Source organism: Symphalangus syndactylus, chromosome 19 (assembly GCF_028878055.3).
Source record: "Symphalangus syndactylus isolate Jambi chromosome 19, NHGRI_mSymSyn1-v2.1_pri, whole genome shotgun sequence".
NCBI classification, from domain to species: domain Eukaryota; kingdom Metazoa; phylum Chordata; class Mammalia; order Primates; family Hylobatidae; genus Symphalangus; species Symphalangus syndactylus.
The window spans coordinates 87,446,058-87,463,961 of NC_072434.2; the positions used below are offsets into that span (position 1 = coordinate 87,446,058).

Below are 17,904 nucleotides of genomic sequence, written 5' to 3' on the forward strand. Positions count from 1 at the left end.
GATTCTCCTGCCTCAGCCTCCTGAGTAGCTGGGATTACAGGAACATGCCACCATGCCCGGCTAATTTTCGTATTTGTAGTAGAGACGGAGTTTCACCATGTTGGCCAGGCTGGTCTGAAACTCCTGACCTCAGGTGATCTGCCCGCCTCAGTATTTTCTCTTTGATGAAATGTTGTTCATGTCTTTTGCAGATTTTTCTATTGTGTTTTTTAATTGATTGGAGGGAGTTCTTTATATATACTGTATACTAATCCTTCATAGGGTGTATGTTTTGCAAAAGTTTGTAACTTGTATTTCTACCTTCTTTATTTTTTAATAAAGAAAAAGTCCTTAATTTTAATATACTCAAGTGTATCAATTTTCTAAGGCCAAAACTTTGTGTTTCTCTTAAGAAATCACTCCCTAGTACAATATTGAAAGATATTTGTCTATATTTTTTAAGTAAAAGTTTTACAGTTTTTTATGCATTATTTAAGAACTAAATTCATTTAGAGAACGAATTTAAGAACTAAATTCATATTCATGAACTTAAATGAGAAAAAACAATTACAATATTATTTTCACTAACCTCTAAGTGACATAATTATTTGCATATGATGTGATGTCATGGTGAAATTTCATTGCATTCATTAAGGAGAATCACTTTTTCCCCAGCCCTACTTACTGAATGGTTCCTCCTTTTCTCACTTACGGAACATGCTTCATGTTCTAAATTCGTTTGGAGAATGAATTTAAGAACTAAATTCATATTCATGAACTTAAATGAGAAAAAACAATTACAGTATTATTTTCGCTAACCTCTAAGTGACATAATTATTTGTATATGATGTGATGTCATGGTGAAATTTCATTGCATTCATTAAGGAGAATCACTTTTTCCCCAGCCCTACTTACTGAATGGTTCCTCCTTTTCTCACTTACGGAACATGCTTTTTCTGCCATATGTTAAAATTTATAGTTTACTTACTTCATCCCTGCTCCAGGTTCTCCGCCTTGTAATTGTTAAGTGATCAGGAGGCTCTGCTGCTTGAGGTCTTGGATCACCAGATCGACCGTTGTTTCCTTCTGGTGTTTTAGAATGAACTAATGGAGGAATCTTTCGGAAGTTGAGGCTTTCATCAAAAACACGATCAACCAACTAATGGGACAAAAGCAAACCTTTATGAGAACACAGTAATTTGAAAAAGTACCAATATTGGCATTACAATTTTTATGATTAGACAGAAGTTATTCCATTCTCAAGTAGTAACAGAGGCATGACATCTTCAATAAACCAATTACTCTTTCTTTTTATAAGCACTTCAAATGTATTTCCTTTATAAAATCGAGGTTCATCTACATAGGTTTCATTTTATTTTCTAAATCCAAAATATATAACTATGTTAAATTTAATTCTTCCATGGATAAGATTTTCTCCAAATGGAAAACAGATGGTAAATAGAAAAAAAGCTGAGCCATGTAGATGGACAATGAGTTCATTTTACTCACATTGCCTTACCAGTGTAAAATAATGTTTCTTTTTCTTTTAGTTTCCTATCTTGTTTTTTCCTCCCCAAATCCAGGTGTCAAATTTCTTCACAAGATACATAAATTGCAAATTCCAATTAAGTTTACAAAAGGAAAATATTTCTTTAATCCACAAAATAAATATTTTGATCTTAGTCAAATAAACTTTTAACAATGCTACAGAAGTTACACATTCTAATAGAAATGATATACTGCCATCTACAGTGCAAATCACAGACATACATTACTAAGTAACTCGGGTTTACTGAAGAGGGAATCAACCTAGTACAATATTCTGAAATAAAACAAAAAGAAAATGAAGTTTATTCAATGAAATGTTTAAGTAATTTTACTGGGTCTGAGTGAATGTATAATCATGTTAGGTAAAATTTAGTTAGAAAGCTGAGAAAATAATATCTTCATCATTTTAAATGTACCAGAAGAATTGTGTATGTCTTGCCACCAGGACGATCCTTAAGGTTTTCATCAATCAGGATGATTTCATTTACAGTTACATTTGATCAATGTGGTAACAAAACTCTACACAGATTGATGAAGTATCATTTAATAAGTTAAACAACACACTGAAGGAAAACAAACAAAAAAGTGACCATTAATGAATCAGATTAAAGAATGTGACAAAAAGCAAATGAAGAAAATATTATTAGCACAGTTTACCACAATTAAATTTGTTGAAAAGGCTAGCCATTTTTGCCTACTATTTAGGGTTATCTTGTAAAATTGAAGAAGCAGAATAATCAATACCAGGGGCTGGCAAACTTTTATTTATAAAGAGACAGATAATAAAAGCTCAGGCTTTGCAGCCATACAATCTCTGTCTCAACTACTCAGTTCTGCCCCGTAGCAAAGAAACAGCCATAGATGATAGTTAAACAAATGAGTGTGGCTGCATTCTAATAAAACAAACTTTATTTATGAACACCAAAATTTGAATTTCATGTAATTTTCATGTTGCCAATTAGTATTCTTTAGATGTTTTTTTCCTGCCATTCAAAAATGTAAAAACCATTCCTAGTTCTTTGGTCTGTATTAAAACTGGCAGCAAGGCCAGTTTGCCAACCTCCAAACACAGAAGTTCATTCTTTTAAATGCCAATCCTTTGTTTACATTTCTGCCCCAGATCAAAACAGCCAACATGGCCAAAGAGTACCATTAATTTTGTATTATATGTTAAAGGCACTGTCTGGAGCAATGTTATGCAAATGGTGCCTCCTGGAGTTGTACTGTTAAGAGGCCCTGATATTGGATGGGTAACTTGTATTCCAGAGTTTATAAAAATGTTCTGAATATGTATTTGTATGTGTGTATATTACACATATATTTCAATTTTTCAAAATATCTTTGTGTATGTGTTTGCATTTATCAACAGAATTATTAAAGCAGTGAGACTGTAGGATTTTTCTCTTTGTTATCAGAGTATCCTCTAGTTAACTAGCGATAAAAATACTTTTAATTGGAGCATTTTCATAGTCAAACTTTATAGAAACTTTATACAATCATTTATCAAATTTTGGGTTGCTTTTCAAGACACCATTTATATTCACGTTTCGAGTGAAGCTATGGACCAAGAATTAGCAGGCAAAATGCTGTTTCTAAGTAATTTTCCAGCTTCATGTTAATAGCAGACCAAATGTTAGCCTTCACTAGTTTTGTTACAAAAACATAAAATAAACTGTTAAAGCAAAGTTGGAAAATGCAGAGCTTCATGCAAACAGGGAGGATGGACATAACTAAAATAAACTAAGCAAAAAGCTAAAAGCAAAAGAAATAAAGAAAAGAAAGAACCTTATGCATTTCTCCATGAAGATCTCCTACCTCTTCTCTAGTGTCTATGGCAGAGCCAGGGGTGGTGGCAGCAGTGCTTACTGTGGTACTAGGGGCAGTGCCTGATGAAGTCACTGAATCTATCTCTCCTGCTACATCGTTGATCTCCCGAGCAATGAGAGCAAGATCTTGGCTGATCCTGGTAATAATTTTAGAAAAGAAGTTTAATCCCTTTTAAACAAACAGCTCTAGAAACAATCATTTATAAGATAATCAGTCATGTAAGTTGTATATGTAATTAAATATTTGTACCCCAAATTAACTATTAACTATTTTGATAATCAAAGTCTTAAACCTTAATTCCAAAATTAAGATTAATGAAACTAAACTGCAAATAACCTACAAGATATCACCTTGACAAATGTACTTTAAATGCCCTTGAGTAGAGATATGCCCTTAACATACACTGTGTTAATGACTAGCATTAATATATCATAGGGGTTCTTAAACTTGGGGAATAATGGATAGAATTCAAGGAGTTCATGAACTTAAATGAGAAAAAACAATTACAGTATATTCACTAACCTCTAAGTGACGCTTAGCATTTCTTTCAATTATAAATACAGGCAACAAACCACAGCGGTATTAGCAATACTGGTGATTTTTGTCATCAAGAGAGATCACATTGCAGTTGCTACAGGTATCTTAAAACATCATTTATGTTCATCACTACTTCAAAACTACTGAAGTCATTAAACACACAACAATAACATTTTATTAATGTTAATAAAGAACCATAAATTACTCTATTACTTTCAAATATTTTGATAACTGAATTTCAATATAATTGGATTTCTTTGTAATTCTTTTAATGTTTACACCTGAGAAGGGCCCTACGAGCTTCACAAAATGGCCAAAGAAGTCTACAATACCAAGAAATTAAGAACTCTGCCCTCTTTCGTAGAGCACCTTACACTATGCACAGCCCTTTCTAGTACAAGTTATGTCACTTGAGGCCCACAAAGTTCTTTTGAGGTAGGATTTATCTGACTTTATCACAATCTCAGAGAACCTGAATGGCTTGCTCATGATCACACCTTTAGATGTAGCTGAGGCAGGACTGAATCCAAGCTTTAGTACTCATTTCCATAAAGCCATTTGCATTTTTACCTACATGGACTGAAGAACTAAATAACTGTTACCATGATAATCAAAGGTGAAAATAGAGATTTTTCTTTTAGTTTTTTTTTAAGAGGGAGAAACTTACAAAACCTACCACTGATATTCTTGTTTTTTGAGAAACATTTCATTTCAGTAAGACATTAACATTTTCCAAGCTGCATCCACTGCCTATAAACTCAATGTGGCTATTTCCACAGGGAAGGTTTTGGAATGACAGAATATTATTAAAAGTATATGTGAAAGTTTCTGCAACTTCAAAATCCAAAGGAAATACAAATTAACTTAAAAAGAAAAAAAAAAAGAGCCTAGGAGGTCTGGCTATATTGCCCAGGCTGGTCTCGAACTCCTGAGTTCAAGCAGTCCTCCGACCTCAGCCTACCAAATAGCTAAGATTACAGACACGTGCCTGGCTTAAAGTAACATTTTTTAACTTATGCAAAATGTGAGTTTAAAAGACTTTCAAGCACATTAGTAATTACATAAAAATTTAGATTTAAAAAGAGAAGTTGAAGTTTATGGACCAACAGAACCAATTTATGGTCAATATATAAACTTTGTAAGAAACGTCAATTAATTCCTCATTTATTTATCAACACAAAGAAGCAGGAAAAACACCAACAAATATTTACTGATTCCTTATGATGTGCCAGGCACTGTGTTAAGTCCTAAAGACTACAGCAATGAAGAAGCAGAGAGGGTCCTTGTCCCCATGAAGCTTAGAATACACAGAAGGCACCATTATAATATGATGAGTACATTATAAAGCAGCTTCATAGTCCTCAACTCATTTAATTCCCACAGCCACTCTGGAAGAGAAGTATTAATCATCTTGTTTTACAGATGAGGAAAATGAGGCACAGGAGAAGACATGTGACCATTTTTTTGGCTAAGGTCACACACAGTTAAGTGCCATAACTAGATCTTTTCACTATGTCATGCTACATCTCACATGATTGCTCCATATATAATGGTTTAAAACATATTAACTGTTGATGTGATTCTTTTGAAAATGTGTTTAAAGTGTTCCCTTATATAACATAGCAAATCCTTGTAATTCCCCAAAATAAATGAACTAAAATAAGAAACAGAATAACCAAGCTTAATGAGATAAAATACAGACAAGCATCATTGTATCCAAAACTCTATTTTTCATTAAGGATTTTTTTATGCAGACGATCTGTACAATGAAGATTCTAATATTTGTGGAAAACAGTATAAATTAATTAGAAAAAACATGGACAACAGCAATCTCCACATGTGATATAGTAAAATATGTATTAAAATGAGCAATTCTTAACATATACACAACATATATTGTTGATTTGAAAACCTAATAGATATTTTCACATTTAATTCCATTTTATTAAAAAATATGGATAAGAAAATAGTGCCGAAGGAAAAAAAACAGAAGCTAAGGGTACAGTTCTCTAACATTAGTCCTAGTCTTTATGTTTTCCCGAGTGTCAGAACCACTGACTCAATTTCAACAATTCTGTAGAAATAAGTATGCATTATTTAAAAAAAAAAAGGTGAGATAACATGAGAAATGTACTTTAAGTCATAAAGTTTATAATTTTCCTAAGTAAATTATCTCAGTCACAACACTTTTTTTCACTGAAGGGTTGTATACTGGAAAAAATAATTGTACATGTGGGTATATTGGAAGATTAAAGGATATATTAAAAATTAGAGTTCTAGTGATGTGTACACGCAATTAAACATACAATCTTTGCAAGACTATATATTATTACAACCATAGTAGAAACAAACTATCAGACTTTATTGATTTAAACTGCCAACAAAACATTGTTTTAAATTAGCTATTTAAAAATTTGCCTTATTTATTATTATTTTTTGAGGTGGACTCTCACTCTGTTGCCAGGCTGGAGTGCAGTGGTGCAATCTCAGCTCACTGCAACCTCTGCCTCCTGGATTCAAGTGATTCTCCTGCCTCAGACTACCGAGTAGCCAGGATTACAGGCGTGCACCACCACGCCCGGCTAATTTTTGTATTTTTAGTAGAGATGGGGTTTCACCATGTTGGCCAGGATGGTCTCGATCTCTTGACCTTGTGATCCGCCTGCCTTGGTCTCCCAAAGAGCTGGGATTACAGGCATGAGCCACTGTGCCCAGCCAAAAATTTGCCCTATTTTTTAACAGCACATTCGTTTTCAAACGTTTTTACATGTAAAACTTTTCAGAGGATATACACATGAACCTCTGGAATTAAGTTTCCTTTGATACTACTGGAAAAAAGCAACTGGTGGGCTATTAATGAAGTATACTAGCTTTAGAATCCTAAAACCAAAGCTTATGACCGTAAGTCAAACCTGTTATTTTAACATTGGCTAAGAGATCATAAGTGTAATGACTTAGCTTTCAAGAAATAATTTAGTCTAGTTTGTAAATGACCAGAAGTGTTAAAATGTAAAATGAGTTTAAGGAGAGACATTTAAGGGTCATTCCAGAAAAGCTCATGATTTCCACACTATCTAGAAGAGTTTAGTAAGAAAAAAAAGTTTTGTAAGAGGAAAGAGGGGATATCAGCTGAAAGGTACTCAGGAAAACCGGAAAAAGAAAATACAAGGAAAAAAAGTCTAACGTCAATTATTCTACGTGAAGTAACTCAGGAATGGAAAACCAAACACCACATGTTCTCACTTGTAAATGGGAGCTAAGCTATGAGGATGCAAAGGTGTAAGAATGATATGAATTAGCTTTTAATCCTTGTATAAATTATGAACTCGTTTGGAACATACGCTCTGTGTTTTAGGTTTATTTGCCTCCCCAACTGTGACAAATATGGTCAGAGATCCATAAAAAAATATGATTTATAATAGGATGCACCAGGGAAACTTTTAATCTGAATAGAGGTCATGGTAATGAGATACGGGAAGAAGAACGCAGAAGAGATTAGCGACCCCTCTCCTTCCCAATTCCTCGCAATGGTATAAAAGTCAGTCAGCCAAATAATAAAGAGCCATATTATTTTTAAAGAGTCAAGGATCCTGTATCAGGCCCCAAAATTTCAAAGGCAGGTATAAAGTAAAAATTCATAAGCATGTGGCTAAAAAATTTTTTTATTTCCATAGGTAAAAACAAATTTTGTTTCATTAAGTATTTGGTTTAGCTTGTATTTTTCCTTCTAAGTGATTAGCTCACTCATGCTCTCCCCTGCACCTCAAATAGAACAAGTATAGTGGTTTAAGGTTTACAAGGCATGGGAAGAAAAAAAAAAAAAACCTGAGATATTAGCAAATTAACTTCACTTCATTTAAAATTCCCATTGCTTATACAATGCAGGAAAAAGTACACTTGTAAGAGACCCTATACTAGCACACAGAGGCGGTAAAAAGTCACGTTAAAAAGTACACGAATGCAGGCACCAACTGGACTTATATAACAGGACATGTAAGGTTTTTACTTTGTGCGTGAGCAAAAAGTTCTAGATGTTCCCTAACCAGTAAAGACCAATTGTGAATCCTCTATCTGGAGGCAATCCAGATGGAATGCTCAGTATCATTGGCTACGAAGCATGAATGCTTACCCAGGTCAAATAGATACTTGGAAATGCTATCTCCAAATAAAAGACAGTGTTCTTATTACTACACTGCTTACAAATAAAAATACAGTATTTTTATTAGTATATAAAAAAGTACCCAGATGTGGCTTTAATGTGATAAGGCTATAATTTAAAAAAATGTACATGCCTTGTAAATACTTGTAACTACATTTTCCCTGAAGCCTTTTCCTGGTTTTGGCCTGTCATTCAAGATTATTTTTCTCAGCTGTTAAAAGCCCTGAACATAACCACATTTCTGCTATTCTGCCACTTAACTGGATCTCTTCTTTCTTTTTCATTAGACAGCACATAATTTTAATACAGCCTTTGGCTTGCTGTGAAGCCACATCTCATCTTCAGTTCTTCTTGACATGCCTTTCATACAGATGTGTTACCACTATAAACAGCTCAAGCAGATCTTAAGAAATCCACTTAAGGTTTCCTAGAAATGCGATTCACATGAGCTCTGTATTTTAAACCATGACTTTCAAAATGAGCTGAATATTGTATAATGAAATCAACATATGCAGGTGTGAATATAAACAAGCAATACTGACTTCCATATATGGATCCTTGAAATGTTTCATTACTGGATGATTGTATCTTATACAGTGAATAATGCTATTATGATATACAGAAATATAATTTCTCACATCCTACCTTTTTTTTCCCAAAAAAAATTAACTGTAGCTAGGTAAAAATGGGGCTAAGACAAGGAATTTCTACGTAAAAATTTTTAGAGTTTGACTTAAAAATTTTCAATTTGGAATCTTAAGCATTTAAACTATTCAGGGCCTACTGATAATGAGCTAGATATCTTTTAAAAAACAAAAGAGGCTGGGCAGAGTGGCTCACTCCTGTAATCTCAGCACTTTGGGAGGCTGAGGCAGGTGGATCACTTGAGGTCAGGAGTTCAAGAACAGTCTGGCCAACATGGTGAAACCCTGTCTCTACTTATACAAAAAATTAGCCAGGCATGGTGGCATGCGCCTGTAGTCCCAGCTACTCGGGAGGCTGAGGCAGGAGAATCCTTTGAACCTGGGAGGTGGAGGTTGCAGTGAGCCAAGATCACGCCACCATACTCCAGCCTGGGCAACAGAACGTGAGACTCTGTCTCAAAAAAAAAAAAAAAATCCAACAAAACAACAACAACAAAAAACAAAGGAAACATAGACAAATTTGGGAAGACTCCAGGCATCATTTATTCAACAAAATTTATTTGGTATCAGTATCAGCTGGGCGTGGTGGCTCATGCCTGTAATCCTAGCACTTTGGGTGGCCAAGGTGGGCGGATCACCTGAGCTCAGGAGTTTGAGACCAGCCTGGCCAACATGGTGAAACCCCGTCTCTACTAAAAAATACAAAAAAAAAAAAATTAGCCGGGCGTGGTGGCGGGCGCCTGTAGTCCCAGCTACTCGGAGAGGCTGAGGCAAGAGAATGGCGTGAACCTGGGAGGCGGAGCTTGCAGTGAGCCGAGATTGCGCCACTGCACTCCAGCCTGGGCGACAGAGCGAGACTCCGTCTCAAAAACAAAAACAAAAACAAAAACAAAAAAAATTAGCAAGGCATGGTGGTGTACACCTGTAATCCCAGCTACTCAGGATGCTGAGGCACAAGAATTGCTTGAACCTGGGAGGCAGAGGTTGCAGTGAGCTGAGATCGTGCCACTACACTTCAGTCTGGGTGACAGAGTGAGACTCTGTCTCAAAATAAAATAAAATAATTTAAAAAATTTATTTAGTATTTACAAAGCAATAGTTATGAATGATTCCATGATATCACAGTACAATAAAGAATTAAAAAGTCCAGGCAAAAGGCTTAAAGTTTAATTCATGTATTGATTAACTCATATATTTGACTTACATACCAACTATAAAGAAGGTTCACAAAAAAAAGTTTCCTAATGATAAGGAAAGATCTTTCTCTTCCATTAGTGGAAACTGTCAATTTGTTAGATGTTAGTGGCATTTTGATTCAATAATAGAAGACCTTAATGAAAAAAATTTGGCAAACCCCATTCTTTATGCAACAAAAGTATGGAGAACTGGGAGACAGTTACTCTGAGCCACAAAAGATTTAGGATGGGATAATAATGAGTTGAAATTGGAGGTTTCTTTTGGGTAGCAAGAGCAATTTAATGAGTGGCCTGATTAGAAAAGCAGAGTTTGAATAAAGTACATGGAGTCTACTTCTAACCATCAAAAGAGATAGAGATTTAATTTTTTTAAAGGCACCTCCCATTATTGTGAATGAAATGTTTATCGCTACAGATAAGTTACATTTGGTAAAATGTAGAAAGACTCCAGTCTCGAAACTAGACTTATGAATATGCTTCAAATAAGCAGAGGAAGTCGCAAATAAAGAGGTAATTAAGTGGATAACTTTAAAGGTTTTAGCAAACCCATGCTATCTCCACCAGAGACAAAATCGGCAAGTTAAAAGAAGACGGTCTGACGTCATCTGACAGCAAAGTATTTACTCAATAAACAAGACCTGGGATAGCCAGAGTATTTTTAGAGTCTCAGGTAGAGACTATAAGGAAGGAATAATGAAGTTCTAGGAAATGTAGAAAACTACAGAGAAATTGAAGAATCACTGTCATCTGAACCTGTGGGCAGATGGTTTATTTCCCTACTCTTGCTGTTTGGATCTGACCTAGCCCAACAAAATAACAAGGCCTAGACTTTAGATATTATGAATCAACAAATTATGTCTTAAAACTGACTTAGCAGATATGCCTTATTCCTTGATTAAGGTAGTTTTTATATCCATAATATTTTCTCAAAAACAAAAAACATTTTGGTATTATCAAAGCTCACCTCCAATCACAACCCAAAATGTAGTATATCCTTCAATTATATTGTAATTAAAGACTTGTTAGCTAAATTGCAATACCCAGAAAAGCATTATATTACCTTACAGACAATAAGAAAACCCACACCACTGAATTCTGACAACTAAATTAAATTGGTTCCTACTAACAAAACAAAACAATAAAAGCACAAAGCTTTTAATAATGTAGTAAAATTACAAGTAATTTGGTTTTCTACTGTTAAGATTATCACTCATTCATAACTTTAACTGTAAATATTTTAGGCTTGAAAAACATAAACCATAGTTCTATTTTAAAATGTTTTCAAATATATTTGATCAGTATTCTTTTTACTTGAATTTCACTAATAAAATTATGTGTAAAAGACTTAGTAATAATAAAAGCTTTTTGTCTTACAATGCCAAGTGAGTTTCATTTGGGGCCAACAAATCAGGGGACAGGACTGATAGGTGTTCCATGATACATCTATTTTTTAGACAGAATCTTGCTCTGTCACCCTGGCTGGAGTGCAGTGGCGCGATCTCGGCTCACTGCAACCTCCGCTTCCTGAGTTTCAATGATTCTCCTGCCTCAGCCACCCAAGTAGCTGGAATTACAGGTGCATGCCATCACACCGGTCTAATTTTTGTATTTTTGGTAGAGACGGGGTTTCACCATGTTGCCCAGGCTGGTCTCGAACTCCTGACCCCAGGTGATCCACCTGCCTTGGCCTCCCAAGTGCTGGGATTACAGGCGTGAGCCACCTCGCCCAGCTGACACAGCTATTTAATGATCACTTTAATATTAAAAAACAAACTACTTAAATACCACTGTTTTTACTAGGAGGACAAAAAAATTTTTAATAATTAAGTTTGAACAGAAATTTGAACAAAGCATTGGTTGGGATTCTTAAGCACAGATAAGGTAAACCCAGCATTTTATAAACTGTAGAATGTAATGCTGATTCTGAAATTCCAATTATATCTGGATTCTCATACATTTATATGTGTGAGATCTACAGAAAATTAAAAGCTCCAAATAAAGTTCTAACTATAACCATAAACCACTGTTTTCTCTGTATCCCTCTTAAATATAACATTTATTGACTGCTGACTACATGTCAAGCACTAGGTTAAGTATGTGCATCAACTTGTCAACTCTCTCAGGTTAGCAGCATTATGTCCATTTTACAGATGAGATCACTAGAACACAGTTAATTAACTCACCCAAGGTCACACAGACCTTGTGGTAGAGTTGGGTTTGAATCTTAGACCAAGAAAATGGTCTGAGTCCAGAGTCCATATTCTTCACCATTCAGCTACACCACGCCACTGAGGTTATCTCAGAGTTAGCCGCATTTGCAGCCCCCTCACCATTCCCTGCTGATACTGTCTCCTACAATGGCTCCATGTATTTACTCTTTACGAATGACTCTACAACGACGAGTCTAGCCCTCACGGCTTCCTGTTTCACAGCCACAGTTCAACTGTCTGCTAGATTTTTTCACAGGGCTATCCTTTAGGCATCTTGGTGTCTTCTTTTCCCATGCCTTTTGTGTTCCCTACTCCCACCAATCTCCCATCTGATCAACCATGGAACCATTTTAAATTCTGCCTTACTATTCCAGCAATCATCAAAGGCGAGGCCTCTTGTGCCATACAGCCAAGTTGTGGATGCGAAGGAAAAGCTCTTGAAGGAAATTAAAAGTGCTACTCTAGTGAACACACGAATGATAAGAAAGCAAAACAGCTTAATGCTGATATGGACAAAGTCTGAGTGGTCTGGACAGAAGATCAAACCAGCCACAACATTCTCTTAAGCCAAACTAATGCAGGGCAAAATCTGAACTCTCTTTAATTCTGTGAATGCTGACAGAGGTGAAGAAACCGCAAGAAAAGTTTGCAGAGGTCGGTTCATGAAGCTTAAGGAACGAAACCATCCCCCTAACATGAAAGTGCAAAGAAAAGCAGCAAGTGCTTAGACAGAAGCTGTAGCAAGTTATCCAGAATATCTAGCTAAGATAATTGATTAAGGTGGTTATAACAACAGCTAATTTTCAATGTTGATAAAACAGCCTTTTATTGGAAGAAGATGCCAGCTAGGACTTTCATAGCCAGAGAGATGGCAATGCCCAGCTTCAGGGCTTCAAAGGACAGGCTGACCCTCTTGTTAGGGGTTCATGTAGCTGGTGACTTTATGTTGGAAGCCAATGCTCATTTTCCATTCCAAAAGTCATAGGGCCCTTTAGAATTATGCTAAATCTACTCTGCTTGTGCTCTACAAATGGAACAATAAAGCCTAGATTACGGCATATTTACAGTGTGGTTTACTAAATATTTTAAGCCCACTGTATAGAGACGTACTGCTCAGAAAAAAAAGATTATTTGCAAAATATTACTACTCATGGACAATGTACCTGGTTACCTAAGAACTCTGATGGAGATGTACAAGGTGATTAATGTTGTTTTCAGGCCTGCTAACATACATTCTGCAGCCCATGGATCAAGGAGCCATTTTGACTTTTTTTTTTTTGATACGGAGTCTCGCTCTGTTGCCCGGGCTGGAGTGCAGTGGCGCGATCTCGGCTCACTGCAAGCTCCGCCTCCCGGGTTCACACCATTCTCCTGCCTCAGCGTCCCGAGTAGCTGAGACTACAGGCGTCCGCTACCACGCCTAGCTAATTTTTTGTATTTTTAGTAGAGACGGGATTTCACCATGCTAGCCAAGATGGTCTCGATCTCCTGACCTCGTAATCCACCCACCTTGGCCTCCCAAAGTGCCGGGATTACAGGGGTGAGCCACGGTGCCCAGACCTTTTTTTTTTTTTTTTTTTTGAGATAGAGTCTCGCTCTGTAGCCCAGGCTGGAGTGCAGTGGCACAATCTCGGCTCACTGCAACCTCTGCCACCCGGATTCAAACAATTCTCCTGCCTCAGCCTCCCGAGTAGCTGGGACTACAGGCGCATACCACCATGCCCAGCTAATTTTTTCTATTTCTAGTAGAGACGGGGTTTCACCGTGTTAGCCAGGATGGTCTCTATCTCCTGACCTCGTGATCTGCCTGCCTCGGCCTCCCAAAGTGCTGGGATTACAGGCGTGAGCCACCGCGCCTGGCCCATTTTGTCTTCTAGGCAGAAAATGTATTCCTTTATTTAAGAAATACATTTTGCAAGACATAGCTGTCATAGGTAATGATCCCTCTAATGGATCTGGACAAAGAAAACTGAAAATCTTTTGGAAAGGATTCACCATTCTACATGCCATTAAGGACATTTGTGACTCATGGAGGAGGTAAAAATATCAAGATTAACAGGAGCTTGGAAGAAACTGATTCCAACCCTCATGGATGACTTTGAGGGTTCAAGACTTCAGTGGAGGAAGTCATTGCAGATATGGTGGAAATAGCAACAGAACTACAAAGACTAGAGTTAGAAATGGAGCCTGACTATGGGACTAGATTGCTGCAATCTCCTGATAAAACATTAACAGATGAGAAGTTGCTTCTTATGGATGGGAAAAGAAAGTGGTATCTTGCAATAGAATCTACTGGTGAAGCTGTTGTGAGCACTGCTGAGATGACAACAAAGGATTCAGAATATTACATAAACTCAGTCGATAAGCCGGCGGCAGGGTCTGGGAGGACTGACTGCAGTTTTGAAAGAAGTTCTACTCTGGGTAAAATGCTATCAAACAGCATCACATTGCTACAAGGAAATCTTTCATGAAAGGAAGAGTCAACCAATGTGGCAGACTTCACTGTTGTCTTCTTTTAATTAAGAAATCGCCACAGTCATCCCAGCCTTCAGCAACCACTGCCCTCGAATAAGTCTGCAGTCATCAGCAGGGATGTAAGACCCTATGCCAACAAAAAGCTGATGACTTATTGAAGGCTCAGATGATCACTACTGTTTCTTAGCAATAAAATATTTACTTGTTTAGGTATATACTTTTTTTTTCAGAAGCAGTGTTACTGCACACAGTATAGTGTGAACATAATTTTTACATGCACTAAGAAACAAAAAAAATTGTGACTTGCTTTGAGATATTTGCCTTACTATAGCGGTCTGAAACCAAACCTGCACTATCTTCGACGTGATACTGTAGATAATCTTCCAGTATAATTTCTAGGTTGAATGTATTTCATTTGGTCATCTGTAAAGCTGGTATTGTAGCTCTGTTTACCCTAATATTCATAAAAACCTGCGTCATGTCTTACATTCCTACTAGATGGAAGTCAGTATCTGTTTTCACAACAGAGAAACTGAGGCAGGAGCTACCAAAGCACATGCATCAGGGATACCTGAAAGAAACCTTCCCTTGTCAAACTGAAGACCAAATATGCCATATCTCGCTTATATACTTTATATTCTAAATGGGGCTTGCTTTTGTGCTTTAAATTTAAATGCAGGTGAACAGTTACTATGTACAGATTAACAAAGTGCTGATCAAGTGAAATAGTCCTAAATTCTAAACAGAAAGAGTATGCTAAAGCATAAAACATTTTTGTAATAAATTAAAAATCACTATTATATTTTTCAAATAAAAGTGTCTTTATCTATTACTCTTCAAATATTGCTCTCAGCACAGGAGTCTTTTAGGTGACAGTAGTTCATTTAAATAAATAAAATTATTTCTCATAGTCTACTTAGTTCTGATTCACAGCCATTTGAAAATAAATTTTCTCACCCTAAGCAAACTTATCACTGCCCTATAGAAACATTAAATATCAGCATTTCCTTCCATATTTTGTATCTTTCCTTCCTTCCACCACCCTCCTTTTTTCTCCACATAAACAAAAAAAAACACTTCTCTGGCTTTGAGATATATAGCTGGAAAGTATATCTTGAAAAATTAAAATCCCAAAGGCAAGTTTTATTAGCATAGTGCTACTGACAAACTAGAGGGATAAGGCATGAACATCACTGTAGGTTAAATAGCCTGGTCTTAAAGTCCTGCCATAGATAACAAAAAGTACACATTGATAATAGTAACACTATGCACACAGCAAAATGGAACCAAGTGAAAATACAGTGTATAGCCCTTATTCCCTCTTTGTATTACAACTGTTTTTTTATTTGGGGGTAGGGAAGTATATTTGGCTCAGAAGAAGGTTTTTAGTCTTTCTAGTTTGGGGTAGAGGGAGCTTGAGAGAAGAGGCCTCCTGCGAGGAGGCATCTAGACATACAGGCACCACTGGATCTTGTGTAGCTGGACATCTTTTTCAAGGGAAGGGGAAAAATGATGAGACAAGAGTAAGACCTGTTGTTGCTAGCTGCGCCCGGAAGTACAAAAAATGTGTCAAGATGCTCTCACTACAAGCATTTTGTTGGCCCATGATGATCCATGGATCCCAAAGCACATACATGCCTTTCCTCTAACTAGAACAACTGGCTTAAAATGCTTCAGTAATTACTCTCCTAAAAAGCTATTTGTATGATAAAGCAAAAATGTTTTAAGCAGCACACTGAGATTAGAAAGGCACGTTCTCTCCAAGAATAAAAGCAATGACAAATGAATAGTCTTTAAAAATAAAAAACTAAACATTACAACAAACCAATGAGCCAGAAAAAACACAATTCACAGAAGTCAATGAAATAAAGAACAAAAAAGATGAACATTAACATACAGTAAAAGTTTCTTGTTTTTTAAAAGCATCTATGAAATATTATGTATAAACTCTTTAATAATGTTCTCAAGTATACAACTTGAAGATTAAGGTCTTAAAGACAGAAGTAAGCTTAGTATGTATACAGTGAAAATGTTTAGGTAACGTATGGTATACTGAAGTAAAATTTAACATCTCACAAACTTTAAACAAAAAATCCTTATATTTTAACTACTATAATATCTGCTTCAGTATAATCTCTCTTCAAAGTTCAGCCATAGTAAGTTATTAATTTCCATAAGTTATTAATTAAAAATCATATCTGAAGCATAAGTTTTTTTGTACATAATCTAAAGGTTACTATAAACAGATTTAATCTTCAAAATAATCATATTTTGTTTTACTTACTAAAGGGTTGAACTGACCATACTTAATGAGCTCATAAAAGTATGAGTGAAAATCTGCTTACCCTAATTCTCTCCAGAGAGCAGTAGCCACATCTCTAACAGGTATACTATTATATCTTTGGAAGTTTAAAGGAAAGTAATCCATAAATTGCCTGCAGTTCTTAATTATGTAGATCTGATACTGCCTACCTTTCAAAGTTATACTTACTTACCACCATCTTTAAAAGAAATTCTTAAAAAGGGAGGAGGGGGGGAGAGAGAAAAGGTCAAAATAAATTAATTCTACAATGTGTTAGTGTTACAGCCATAGGAAAAAAAGGAAAAAAGCTAGATAGAGAGTAATACTACTGACTAAATGGAGTTCACAGTTATCTGTGATTTCAGTTCTTAGACTATTAGTAAAAATCAAGTATAAGCTAAACTTTGTTACCAAGTTGTAATGTTCATAGAAATATTCAATTCTTAAAGGCAAGTCCTAAAAACCAACCTGGCTATCTCTTCTCGATGAGCAGTCCAATCTCGGATGTAGTCTTCCTGCTCTTTAATCCGGTGCTTGAATGAAGAACTAGTAGGCATTGCTGATCCAGTGCTCTGCAAGCGAGTGGTTTTCAGGGCTGGAGAAGTACGTAGACGGGTATGTTTAGGGGAATTACGGTTTGATCCAAATTCATCTTCTGAGGTGGAAGCATAATCAGTAGGAAAGCGCCTCCATCTTGAATTTACTAAATTAGTTTAATTATTAAAAAAAGAATTATTATATTATCATTTAAAGGAGGTAAAATAAAAGTCATGACTTCAAAACACCATGAGAGCGCACACACAGCACAATTTTCACTAACTGATGTACACGTACCTCACAAAAACCATCAGTCTACTACTCCTTAGAGATAGAAACATTACACTTCGGTGAATTAAAAACAATGAAGAATCAAAAACAATCGAAGGACCATGTTTTCCATAGTGTGGTGAATAAACATTCAGATGAAAAATTTCACTAATGATAAACAACTAAGCAAGCTCTATCCATCGGTGTTTAACTGGAGTAC

General features: G+C 36.0%; 1 protein-coding gene across 20 annotated transcripts in view; it reads right to left on the reverse strand.

Moving 5' to 3' along the window:
- CEP170 (centrosomal protein 170) overlaps positions 1-17,904 on the reverse strand; it is a 130,892-nt gene that overhangs the window by 13,367 nt on the left and 99,621 nt on the right. For 8 of the 20 annotated variants that reach the window (XM_055235052.2, XM_055235051.2, XM_055235043.2 and 5 more), the window contains 3 exons: positions 17,346-17,580; positions 3,313-3,490; positions 968-1,138 (listed from right to left, as the gene is read on the reverse strand). In XM_055235052.2, the coding sequence (XP_055091027.1) occupies positions 968-1,138; positions 3,313-3,490; positions 17,346-17,580 (584 nt within the window). The remainder of the gene's footprint in view (positions 1-967; positions 1,139-3,312; positions 3,491-17,345; positions 17,581-17,904) is intronic. The other 12 variants (XM_055235054.2, XM_055235053.2, XM_063613464.1 and 9 more) reach the window with 5 other exon arrangements.